The 13,830-nt window shown below is 38.2% G+C and overlaps 1 protein-coding gene across 7 annotated transcripts in view; it reads right to left on the bottom strand.

Annotated features, from left to right (window-relative positions):
• LOC144934126 (pro-neuregulin-1, membrane-bound isoform-like) overlaps positions 1–13,830 on the bottom strand; it is a 496,144-nt gene that overhangs the window by 19,038 nt on the left and 463,276 nt on the right. For 5 of the 7 annotated variants that reach the window (XM_078859577.1, XM_078859575.1, XM_078859580.1 and 2 more), the window contains 3 exons: positions 10,433–10,456; positions 7,001–7,103; positions 5,254–5,395 (listed from right to left, as the gene is read on the bottom strand). In XM_078859577.1, coding sequence (XP_078715703.1) covers positions 5,254–5,395; positions 7,001–7,103; positions 10,433–10,456 — 269 coding nt within the window. The remainder of the gene's footprint in view (positions 1–5,253; positions 5,396–7,000; positions 7,104–10,432; positions 10,457–13,830) is intronic. The other 2 variants (XM_078859578.1, XM_078859576.1) reach the window with 1 other exon arrangement.

Raw genomic sequence — 13,830 nt, 5'->3', positions numbered from 1 at the left:
TGAATGTTGTACAAGGCAACATCTACGTATGCAATGCTTGAAATAGATGCGCGTATGCGTGTATGTACGTTGAACTTCTTTCCCGCTGCACGTAGGCAACCGTTCTAATCGGAGGTGTGGGGGAAGGACAACAAACTAAACATAAAAATCCCTTCTAAGGAAATTCGTTTTCAATCTAGATTTGAAAGTGCATAGCTCCAGTGTTTTTTTTTAAATTTAAATGACCACGATAAGTAAATTACTAAATAATCACCAATAATTTCGACTTAAAGCTTTCGTGACTGCAGGGATTCATCTTCTTGGTTCTTTCGGTAAAGTCACGTAGAAGGGAAATAATAAAATAATAAAAATAAAACATAAAATAATTCTCACGACGTTTCGGCCACAACGCAAGCAGCCGTCCTCAGGTGAAGAACAAGTCTGTCGGAAAGACAGCGTCTGAATGAAAAAAGACACTGTCTTTCCGACAGACCTGTTCTTCACCTGAGGACGGTTGCTTGCGTTGTGGCCAAAACGTCGTGAGAATAATTTTATTATGTTTTATTTTTATTATTTTATTATTTCCCTTCTACGTGACTTTACCGAAAGAACCAAGAAAAATCACCAATAATATTTACGGACCTATGTGAGTCCACTGCTTGATGAAATCTCCCCACGCTGAACCAGTCGTGGTCATTGTTTGACTATATTTCACCGCGCTGGTCAGTGTGGATCGGTGAATGGGCCCACGACTGATTCAGCTATCACTCGCCACTGACATCAAACACGGTCAAAATAACATTCAGATGATCAGGCAGATAACACAGTGTGCTAATTACTCTGCCACCGCACCACCTCAAGTTAACTACTTAACTAAATACCGTACATCAGTTTCACTCAATACTCCTTCATTTATTCCTACAACGTATTCAAGCGGAGGGCCAATGGGTGGTGCCGTAGTTCGGGCGATGGTGCGGTGACATCGGTTACCTGGAGCCATCGCTAACATCAGCGATGAGCGACATCTAAAGTGGCCCTGCACCCTGCCCCCATCCAGATATCGACCCGTAACGCCCCGAAACATTGAAGTGTGGGTCAAACAACCCCCTGTGAAGAGCGCGGCGTGGGGAGGGCTTCATACGGCAGTGGACTGGCAAAGCGACTGCATTTTGTTGTAAGAGTTATTGTTTGTAAAGCGATATCGAAAGAACATGCAGAGGCAGACTCTGCACTTTACGTTTTATGATCGTGACTTACAACGATGGACTTATTCCACTGTGAGGAATAGTAAAATATGATCAGTATGAGGTTGATGCCACTTTGCTCGGTCCCATATTAAAACTTCAATAACCTCCGTGAGATTCACCCGATACGATACAGTGAATGCAAACAAAACCTGCCGCATGATTGAACAACGATGGAGTGGCCGTTTTAGCATTCCGCAATAACGAGGTGTTTTTTTAGTCCCAAAGGGGCATTTAAATCACACGGATCATCCGATGAGTTACATCGTTCAGCTCGTTGCGTTATGCTCATCCACAGATGACTTTGCCCGACAAGCATCCAACCCACTCACTTAAAGCTAACCTGTGAGGCTTGCAAGGCTTGCCCCCTATTTTAAATGGGGTTGGCTGCAACGCTGAGGATCAAAATGACGAAGTGTCACCACTACAAATTCACGTTATATGTGCCAGCACATATACACACACAGAGTAATGCATTCTTTGAAACTGTAATCTTGGGCAATGGCTTAGCCAGCAAGATAATCCATCTTGGGTGTAATGTGTCACTTTTAAGATTAAAGCGGCAATTGCTACACACAGGCACTAAAAACATTTCGGATTGAGAGAGAAAAAAAACCACCCACCATTCTCATTGCAGCTCAACAGTGTAAGTAGGAAATGCAGAAACTCTCAATTATAATGGAGCTTATGCACGGAAAAGAGTGCTGCGTTTTTGATGAAGGGCAATGCAGCAAAATCCGTTGTTGCACTATACTATGATCCTATATCTATGCTTCCTGCCTTCACGAACCCAGGCTGAGCAGCATGGTGAAGTATGGTCAAATAACTCCCATGACTAAACTAGCGTGGAGAGGGCCTCATCCAGCAGTGGATTGATAAAAAAGGGCTTTACACTACACCTGTATATACAACAAAAACTATTGGCTAGGTATGCCAAAAACGATTCTAATTGAGACTTAGAAAAATTGTAGCATTTCATAACTGGATCAATGATAAGGCATACAAGGTATGCATGGGTTGCATGTAATGCCTCCTACGAGGCGAGGGGGATACAAATCTTTCCTCTGTCCTTTAGAACTGCTTTTTAAAATTTAGTTTGTTGTCCTTCCGTCGCACCTCCGATTAGCACCTCTGATTAGCACGGTTGGCTACGTTCAGTGCAAAATAAGTGCAACAAATATACATACGCAGTGACTCAAATACAAATGCTAGTGTTAAGCCAGCATGATAAAAACGACAATTCTTTCCTGTCCCCAGCTGTGTGGGTGTAAACCCATGAACAATTTTTGGTAGTGGCAGTGGGGGGGGGGGGTGTCAACTTAATTGGGCATCACTGGGTTTGCTCTGTGCCAAGAGCTTCATATTTGGCCTTTTTTTGCGACGCAAAAGTGTTCTGCGCGGAACTTTCCGGTGGGATTTATGACACATATAAGACAAACCTTCTTCTCCTCCCCGGTCTTATTCTAACGAAAACAACCTTTTCCTTCTTTCTCTGCCACCCTGATCCCGTTGAGGCATCTGTAAAGGTCACTGATACTTGTTTAAGTTGCTATTCATTCAGCCATACGCAGGAGCATGAGAAAGACTGCATTAATGCAAGATGATCTCATTAGAAATTTGACTTGTAATGCGAAGTCAATTATATAACTCTTGTAAAGACCAGACCTCAGACAACGAACATTGGGGAGCTTCGCCATATCACATTTTGTTCCAGTACATTTTAAAATGTGTATAATATATCTGTGCTAATGAATATGCATAAATAATCACGTTGCAGAGTTCATCTGAGCCAGAATGGGAAATTACCCCAACTGTGAATCCATCCGACGACGCTTTCTTTTTAACACATTAATGAATACAATAATTCATTTTGTGCGCCTGAATTGGTTCGACATCGGTCATTGCAAAACTGTATTATGTGCACCGAATTTATGTTGAATCGGTCGCGCAGAGAGAACGATGCTCTCACAATGGGATTTATTCAAATGTATGAGATTCACTGTCCCCAGCATTAAACGTGATTGCTCAAATGCACGAGGCATGCTGCTTACTTACACAGTATAACGGCTCAATATTAATTAAAACATGGTTTGAAATGTCTGCTCTGCATTGACTCCAAATTATTTTAATCTCTTCCAAACAATTATAATCAATTTAAATTGCTCCAATTTATACCATGCTAATCACGTTGATTGTAACTGATGAGGTGCTTTAAAACTGCAAAGGAAATGTGATCCACAGCCATATATAATGATTGATTAGCATCCCTTGAAAATGATTCGAATCATTTATAGTCAATAAAGAAATCAAACTTGAATTATATACTTTTTAAAATGCCCGACTCTAAATATTCACAAAAGGGAGGTGCATTGACAAACAATGCTACCGCTAACGATGCCTTTTCTCAAGTGGACAAGATTCGTGATGAACACTAGGGGACATGGTCATTGTATACGATTTTAAATAAGAACAATAATTTTCAGTAAAAAAAATAACTAAAATAAAGGTGGAGCCGTGCAACTGCTTGCTCACGCGACTGTTATTGGAAGGGTCTCCACCACAAGAAGCTGCAGAAAAGCCATCGAGAGCGACCAATTGTTTCTTGCTGTGGTTGTCCCACCTGATGATGGACGCTTGTGTTGCGCCCGAAACGTCGTGATTCAATTTATTCTATTTTATACCTACGTGACTTTACCAACCCCTGGGGTTGAGGCCACCATGAGCTCTTGTTCATAGCAGATCTTTCTCCTAAATCAGCAGTTGTCCTGCTGTATCGGTTCTGCCTGATGACGGTCGTTTGTGTTGCGATCGAAACGTCGTGATTTATTTTATTTTAATTCTACCTACGTGACTTTACCGAAAGAACCAACGAGTATAGCGAGCATATTTTGGCTTGTTCTTCCACACTGACCGGGCACACTGAAGGGAGAGGTTTCAGTTTCATTTATTTGGTATAGCTCTGTGAGCCATTCGGCTCTTGAATAGGGTGCAATCGCAACAAACAAAAAACTAAAACAGCAAAATATTCCAGAAAAAGCACCGTACACCAACGCTGTGTGCAAAAATCACAGTGGGATGCAAGTCAAACAACAACAACAACCACAAGACAACTTCGATTAAGGCCATAAGTCTAACTTCGTACTACAACAAACAAACAAACATGGCCAAAGTTGGGGTGGGAGTACCCACACTTTAACCCACCACGCAAGACGTGCCAATCAATGAACTTTGGTGGAGAGGGATCTGAGAAACTCGTCCCATTGTTTCAACTGCCGGGCATCGTTAGGAGATTGAATCGAACCGGCAATCTCTGGATGGCAACTCCAGCGTGCTGGCCCATTACGCAACAACAACAGCTTCCACTACAGCCGTTATGTTGAGGTTAAAAAATAAATCGGAATATATGTTGACAAAAGTTTGTTCTTTATATATATAACAAACAAAAAAATATCCCGAAGGGTAATCATCATCATGGCAATCTAACATTGAGGTGCCCTTGGTTCACATTTGATAATTAAATAAAGAGGCACAACATTCATCACATGAGCAATGCATTGACACAACCGGCAGTGTATGAGCATTTGCTATCACTGCTTATTTTGTTAAAAAGGCAGAACAGATTTGGTATTTATAGATGCGACAGACACGTTTTTGCCGAGAATAAAAAAAACCAACATTGAGTAATGAATGTTAATGCCGTGGTCAGACATGGCTATGAATTCAAACGTAGATGGCTGATTTAGTGTTACTGCATTTATCACCGGGGGAGTGTTTACTGACAGCTGCAGTGTAGTAGGTCAGTTAAAATTCTACGTGTATGGCCATGTAACATGCAACGCTTGTTGGTATGCAGGGCGGGTGGTAGGCAATTACTAGATCTGGCAAACGTGCGTATGCAAGCACACTATTGCAACATGCACTGCATAGCAAAGCAGCATTATCTGATGCCGGAATAAAATATTGTCTTGGCTAACGTGCGTGCGCGTGCGCGCGTGTGTTTGGGACATGTGCATGCATTTGGAATACTTACATTCCGGAGTTGAATGCTGTTGTCGGGAGCTGGTGCTGGGCTTGGTGGTGGGTGTGGCTGATTGTGGGGCCCGTTTGGTGGATTGGCATTCATTCCATGCATTCCATGTCTCAGCCGGTTCTGCAGCCTTTGTCTCTGCTTTCTACAATGAAGTTAATAACATTGACTTATTTACAATATAATCGAATGTTGAGTGTAAAGTTGTTGGTTGTGCTTATGCTAGGGGTGGGTTCGTTATTTTTAGATAATAAAAAGTCACAGTGTAATCTTGAATAGTCCGTTTCAAGTATATTACCATCCCGAAAATGTTTAATATGAGCCTCAATGTTACTAGCATTTTTATTTCTGAAAAATTATTTTCATTCCTTTCATAAAATGTCTTAATTATATTTCAAAAATATATCCTCTTAATCCTTATATAGCTCTTAGAAATAAAGATTCTGATATGCCATACCATACTACGTTTTGACAATAATCTATCCTTTAAATAACTATTTAACATTTTTCAGGGACAGGAATATTTTCCCACTTATTAAACATTAAAGTAACGATTGCGCTCTTTTTGAAAGTACTCAAACAGTTCAGCTTTCAATGACAATTCTAAAATCCTCACCCACGAACTCTTCAGAAGATATGCATGCCTGCTTTGCACTTTCATCATTTATGATGAAAGTTTTTTAAAGTTATACTTTTTACATGACATATTGGACAAGGGTCCCTCTCATGAACACAATATTATACACGGATTAACGTGATGTTCCTCTAGCCTATTGGTCCCTAGTTTTCACCATTGGCCAGCCTCAATAACATTAATAAGTATGACTTTAAACGTTCCATGTAAATGTCTGGCATTAATTAAATTACTTGGCTAGAGAGACTGAGATTCAAATGCTTCCGCGATTTCGCACATTTTTAAGTGACTTATCCTTTAAAGGAGAATAAGCAAATACAGGTGACAGGGGTGGCTCAGTTATCAGAGCGCTGAACTGCCACCACTAAGATCCTGGGTTCAAATATGACCATCCAATTGCGATTAACCGGGGCTTTTAAGTGCAATAAGTTAATGGTCTCGGCCCAGCCTCCAACGACTGCATATTACATTGAACTTTGTACTTGAATAAAAAAAATATTCTGAAACATTTGATTGCCAAGTAACAATCTCACAGCAACGTGTATGGGAACGTGTTCTTGCTACTGTAACAAGTATGAAAAGGCCACTTGAAGGCTTTTGAAAAACCCTGTGAAAAAGTCACACCTGCACACACACCATTTTAGACACGTTGAATGCTGAGATTTCCAAACGGATTCCTTGTTTAAAAACGCAACGGTGGCGAATGCGCAGTTTGATTAAATTAAGTAAATAATTTGCATATTAATCTCAAACTTTTAACATTAATGATTAAATTTTGATTTAAAGCTTTCGTGACTGCAGGGATTCATATTCTTGTTTTTTTCGGTAAAGTCACGTAGAAGGGAAATAATAAAATAATATAAATACATAAATAAATATTTAGGACATTTTTTTTATAATGCAAATACATTAATTAATATTTATATTATCGTTTTATTTCCCTTCTACGTGACTTTACCGAAAGAACCAAGAATATTAATGATTAATTTAAGCAACACGTGGCCGCAATAGGTATGCATGCATGCATGCCAAACTTCTTTCGCACAGTACGTAGCCAACCGTGCTAATCGGAGGTGCAGACACGAAATACAAGACGACTTTGAAATCAACACCTACTTGGTTTTGCAGTAGGCAACAACACACATGATGCCGACTACGAGCAGAGCAATGCAGATCCCTGTGATGGTCAACACCCGCTTCTGATACAGCTCCTCCGCTTCTGTGCCCACGCCCCAACACAGACCGCACACCAACACAAGCCATTCATTAGCAAAACCAGCACACGCGCAATGAGCTTACGTTTGCGAATCAGGATTTCCTCGAGTTGTCTGCCTGCGGTTTTTTTTGTAATCCGGGGAGACAAAGGCGGCTAGGCATAGCGTTGGCCACACACCACTCACTTTACTGTGCCGTGCCGGCCTTCATAAGCGCTCGCTATAATCGCACTTGCCACAACAGTCTGACTTTGCAGGGGATATTTTTGTTTGCGTGTGCCAATTGTCATTGGGACTCTCATTTGAAACTCAGTTAATTGTTCTTTTTTTTTTTAACGAGGCGAAAGCCCATGATTCTCATCGTCTCTTTCGCAAGAGACACCTGATAACTGGTATTAAATTATGTTTATTAAAGAGGGTTATTAATTAAAAAGGCGAAGGTGTAGGCCCTTCTGCCCTTGCTGGCGGAAGGGCCTCCGCTATAGGAAGCTCAAGAGAGTCCCTCTTGAGGGTATTTTGGCCTCTCATCCACACTGGCTCGGGTCATATTTGGCAAATGTATTGAAGGATGATTTGATTACATTAGACTTAGTTAAGGGCACTGGCACAAGCTTGCCCTGCTCGTGCGAATGATGTCAAAGAATAATTCACATTTGCTCTTTGGTACACAACTCACTCACGTCATTCATGTATAGTTACCTTCAGACATTACCGGACGCCTGCGGCAATTAACCAGGTGATCTCATGCAAAGTAAGTAAGGGTGCGCCGACCAGTAGGCTAAACGCAGCCGCAAAAAATGTGATGCAGAGTAGCCTTGTGGTCAAGTTTCAAGATGTGACTGGAAAATGGTTTCCTTCACAATGTGAAGGAAGATTACAAATATGTATTCTTGTCAGCAGCCTTGCTTCGATATCAATATTTACGTTAATTGCATTTATTTACAGGATGTAACGAAACAATAATTAATAATGTGTTTCCATTGCTAGTCCATCCTGAGATGAAAGCCTCCCCCACCCCGTTTCATTTCAGTGGTTAGGGGTTGTTTGATTTTACTTCCCCACGCTGGTCACCGTGGGCGGGTGAAACGGGACAAGGGGCCAAGACTGGTTCAAATTTTAACTCGCCCCTGATGTTAGCCATGGCTGGGAATAGAAATGAGGTCACCGGGTTCACAGCGCAGCATGCTGACCACTGCACTATAGCTCTAAATATATATTTGAAAAACAACTATGTTATATTTTCAAGTTATATTGTGAACCTTTATCATAACACATATTTAAAAAAAATCATATGCCACCTTTTTTATGAAGAATTTATCTAGTTGTTTTTGTCTTACGCTAAATGCAGAGAAAAATCTCAGGCCGATAATCATTTGGTGTGTATCTTTTTTTTTACTGAAGGTGGTAACTACAGTAAATGATGTGAGAGCAATTATGTATCTAGTGATGATGCCACAATGGCACAATGGTTTGCATACTGCCCTATGAACCCAGCATCTTCGGTTTGATTCCAGGACACGAAGACTCCCTTGACTGACCAGTAGAAGTATGGCCAAACAACCCCCACAACTGAGATGGCGTAGGAAGACCTTCATCAGGTAATGGATCGACCAATGAGCTGTACGTTATTTATAATATTAATCACAGCAATCATCTGGAGTTGTAATCTCCAAGGCAAGGCTTCTCCAATCAACACCACTGCTCTTGGAAAGTTTGAATTTAGCAATAACAAAAATTTATGTAATTACAGTTTTTCTTTTAAACTCAAAATATCCGAGTCAACCTTTATGTGTATGTTTGTATTTGTAACAAAAAAACAGCATTTGGCTGCTCAGTATTTATGGCTAAATATATGATGACGTACTAGGCTTTTATACACATAATTCCAGTCACAGCTTGATCTTAAAACACAACTTTGAAAAGATGGAAAAACCTTATTTTTCAAAATAAGTTACACATTGAATTTTCTTTAGGATGAGAGCCTCCGTGAAATGCATAAACATCAATTCAAGCAATTTATGATCAAAGCAATGGCAGGCAATCTGCATACTGTCACATCAAATTATTGCCAAGATTTTAATGGGTTTGTTAGCATGATGGGGGATGGCAACCATGCGATAAAGGATTACAGAGCTCTGCTGAAATTATGAACATGAGCAAATGGAAAACTCAATTCTACATGCATAACATTCATGCATAAACTCCATTCACTTCATGTCTTTGTGTGCATGTGGGTTGTGTTTGTGGATTTTTTTTCTGAGCAGCACTGCATAATTGATGCTCATTAGCAATAGCTGTGCCCAAAATTAAAATGTCTAAAATGTAATGGCAATTTGAAATGTAACGGGTAGAAATGTGCAAAAAAATATCGGAAAACAAATTGTAAATGGCATTTTAAAAGGGAAATTGCATTAAATGTTACTGTTTCTCTGCATAAAGTACATTTATTTCTATGTAGATTTGTGTTGCGCCCGAAACGTCGTGATTAAATTTATTTAATGTTTTATACCTACGTGACTTTACCGAAAGAACCAAAGAGTACATGTATTTATGTATACATTTCATCTATTGACGTTTGCATTTATTTGGAAAAGAAATAATTTTCGAAAAAGGAACTTGAGCAATATTACACTCTCACAAGCAGTGTTCCTCTAAAATGATCTTCAATTCATCACACACAATTTAAAATCATGATTCCCAATACTGCATTAATTTCAGTACTTGAGTTTGATTGTTAAGTGTTTATGCTATCATATATCACATTTGTCTCCAGCAATTTGAAATTAGATTTAATGTTTGTAAGTTAACTGCTGCAATATGTTTTCGTTAATTATTTATTATCTTGAGATTTGAAAACAAATACTGCTTTGGTTCTCAGGAATTAACGATGAATATATATGAATATGTATTCGTACAAGAGTTTTACTTGTGTTTAACACCATATTATATTGTGTTTTTGTATCTCTGAAAACTGTTTGTGTAATGTAATACAGAAAAGTGTTTATTTAAATAATTTGTGCATGAAGATGACACATATTTGACAAATTATTACATTTATATTTTAGCATAATGAATCTGTCTGAATTTACGAGATTAAATTCATATTTAATAGAATCTGAATGTACACCATAGGCATGCTTCGTGTGACAGTGGTATGAAAATGCATTGACTGAAAATGTGCACAAACTCAGTTTGCATAAAGTTTTTACAAAAAAAACATGGCTGTTATTTCACATCTGTCATGCAGTGCAGGATTAATGACAATCAACATAGTTAGGGCGACAATACACGTGAGCATTTGTTAGAAAACTGTATAAAAACACAAGTACCATACCCATAAATTCAATCCCCAGGTGCCCTGTTGAGACAGCAAGTAGGCGACAAAGCAAAGGGAGACAGAAGAAAGATGTTTCAGATAACAGTGTGATAAAAATGCAGAAGTAATTTAAGGGAAACACACTCTCGGCACTTATGAACACTTGGTTAGTTAAGGATCTGTAGGAAAAAAAAGTAGGGAGATAAGGATGTGAATTTTGCTTCGTAAAGATTGAAAATTTGAAAACTAAATAAAACACTGGAACACCCGTTGTCCTGCAATTAACCAGCTACAGCCCTTCAACTGCAGTAATGCAGTCTATTTTAAATGCCAATGCAAGTCAAGGCCATGATTAGTTTGAACCCACGGTGCGACTCAGCATGTAAAGCTCATACGTTCTAATTTACCTTTGACCAACCTAACAGTGGGCGAATAATTTGGATCAGCTGGAAAATGAGGTGCCCAAGATAAATGGGAAAATCCTATTTTTATGCAGCAGCCTAAAAAAAAAAGTGTTTGGCTGGAAATTTACGCTGCCCCTTGTTGGCATCTTAAATTATTCCCTTAAACAAACGCGCAGCCCCTGAGCTGAAGCTTACGGGGAAGAGATTCAAATTACCATTGTGCACATTTGTGACGAAAATGCAAATAGGACCTTTAACCAATGAGACATCAAAAAAAGCAATGGGTGCACATTCCATCCTGTACACTGCTGTTATGGATAGATAATACATGTTTAATTATAGTCGCCTTTAATTGATGCATATTTAGTAATTTTTGTGAAGATTTAACTAACATTAAGATGATTGATCATTTGTTTGCAATTCCAACAACACGTTGTACGCTTACACGTGATTTTTGAATGGTTAGCATTTTGTTCCATTATAACGGTGAGATATTGTTTAATCGAGCTTTTAAATAGATGCTGTCTGGTTCCATTTCATTGCTAGTTGTACATTTTTATGCAAATTCAACTTGTATGCTATAGAGTTCAGTTATTGGTTAATATGTTCTAAAATGTTTTACTTTTCTGCTGATGAATCAGGCTTAAACCTAAAACAATCATCTAAACGCTAATTCATGTTTATCCTTTTCAACCTTCATGATCATCATGTCAGGTCACGTAATCAAAATCTATTGCCGACCTTTACGACAATGGCACCAAATAGAATCACAAATTCAATCGAATGTTTTATTCATGGAATGGGATGCCTCAACCGTTGCCACCATGTGACATTGTAATGTAGTGTCAAAATAGAAAATAAAACTAACTCGTGTATGAAATCAGAAATTTCTGCTTAAAGTTAAATTAACACTGAAATTAAACAGGGAGGTTGGTGGCTATTGTGTAAATACATGTGAAACGTTGCTACATGGAATTTCACAGAGCCGAAATTGTATGAAAATAATCTTAAAATATTTGCAGGGTCATAAAGGAACTAACAGAGTCTGGAGAACTAAGTGTCTTGTGTTCTATTATCTTATTCACTGTCTACAAAAAAGCTGAAAGTAAAAGTATTTTATTTGTTCATTGAAACTCTGGTCAATAACTGGTTATTGCATTATCAATATTTTAGTTCACCTTGAGTAACATGTAAATAATGGGAATTGCTTAAGATTTCATCTCGCCTAAAATCAGTGCTAACTTTGAATTGGCTAGCACATATATATATATTTCGCCTCCACTGTCATTTAATGACACATGGGTGTCACGCTCTAGTAGGATTAGTACTTTCTTTGGCGAAGGTGTTCATTATTAAGTGATCTCATGAAATATATAAAAAAAAATCCAACTATGGTTATTTCTAATTTGTATTTTATTAAAACATATATATATATTTATAACATATTAGAAGTAGGTTTAACATTTTAATGCAGTTAAACTATTTAATGAAGCTAACCGCGAAATTGGTTTAATTATGTTACTTAATATTTTCCAAAGATTTGATTGAATGCTCCCTTTACCTGACGAGCTAGCCTGTCGAATATTCAAAAATTAGACTGCACTTTGTAAGATTATCGATTTTTTTACATTTGCCTTCATCAAGATAACCATTGTAAATATAACTGGTTTAATTATATGCCCAGAAATAGTCTGCCAATTGTACTTACATTTGATGCATCACACATAAATCCTGCAATATGGCTAAGGATTGGTGGCAATATCTTTGAGGCAACATTTCATTGGATGGTGGCTTCACATTCCAATGCAAATGTTGAAATACTTCCAATTGTTTGAGATTGCTTATTAAACTTCGGGGACATGTTCACGACTATTGAAGCCATCGTGCATAACCATCTTTGCAAACAAATAAATTGAGTACCATTGTTGTAAACTTGGCTAGAAATTTAATTCAACTTCATCATGGGGCCTCCTTTGCCAGTACCAAAATATGAGAATAGGTTTTACTCTTTTTTTCTGGCAACAAAACAGGTGTTAAGATGTTAAAACACCAAACTGAAACCTTTGTTTATTTTGCATTCTGACCACAAGTATTGTGGTTAATGCAGACACGATTCCTTGTAAAAGGTTTCAGTTTAATGTTTTAACATCTTAACATCTGTTTTGTTGCTAGAAAAAATGTGGAAACCTATTCTCTTATTTAATTTAACTGTCCGTTTATTTAAGCATTGCCTGAAAATTAAATAAAGCATTGTTAAAATGTCCATAATTAAGACAAATTTCGCTCTATAATTGTGTTCAATCACCAATGCAATTCAGGTTTAAACCACGGTGGATGAACAATTTTAATTCATTGCTGTCTGCAGTTTATATACCAATTTTTTTTTTTTATAAACTTAACAAATATATAAATAATGATTATTTATGTTTTTACACGAATAATGGAATGTACAACACATGCAAAAGCACATTAAATATTCCATAAATAAAAAAAATCAGTTCGGCAGTGCACATAACAAACATGCTCCCACAAACTTATGCTCGATTTTCTGAATTTCGTTTTGCTTTTCGCAATTAAAAAACAATTATATTTTTTGGTATGGGGGCAATCAACGTGAGATATAGGAAGGGTTCAAAGTGGATACTTTGGTGCCATTAAGCAAGGGGCAGCAAAGCATGTCCCTACCAAGCCAGCAGATCGGTGGCCAGTGTGCAGAGGAATTACTCCACTCCTCGCTGGCTGATTGCAAGCGTCAGGGCCGATTACCCTGAATATACACTTCAGGCGGTCTTGTAATGCAGGCTATGTATGCAAGTTTCCATTAGAATGTTTAAGTGACGGCTACATTTTTACGCGGTATTATTTAAACTGCGCAACATTGTGTGTTTGTTAATACTGAAGGATAAATAAATTAACGCAGTGTAAATAACACGGGTTTTTTTTTGCGTCCAATTTTCCAAGGCAATGGGGTAATTGCAAAATAAATATACCTGCGGTCAGCTATTTGCAAAT

This window comes from Lampetra fluviatilis, chromosome 9 (genome assembly GCF_964198595.1).
Source record: "Lampetra fluviatilis chromosome 9, kcLamFluv1.1, whole genome shotgun sequence".
Taxonomy (NCBI): domain Eukaryota; kingdom Metazoa; phylum Chordata; class Hyperoartia; order Petromyzontiformes; family Petromyzontidae; genus Lampetra; species Lampetra fluviatilis.
This window is presented reverse-complemented; position numbering and strand designations above follow the sequence as displayed.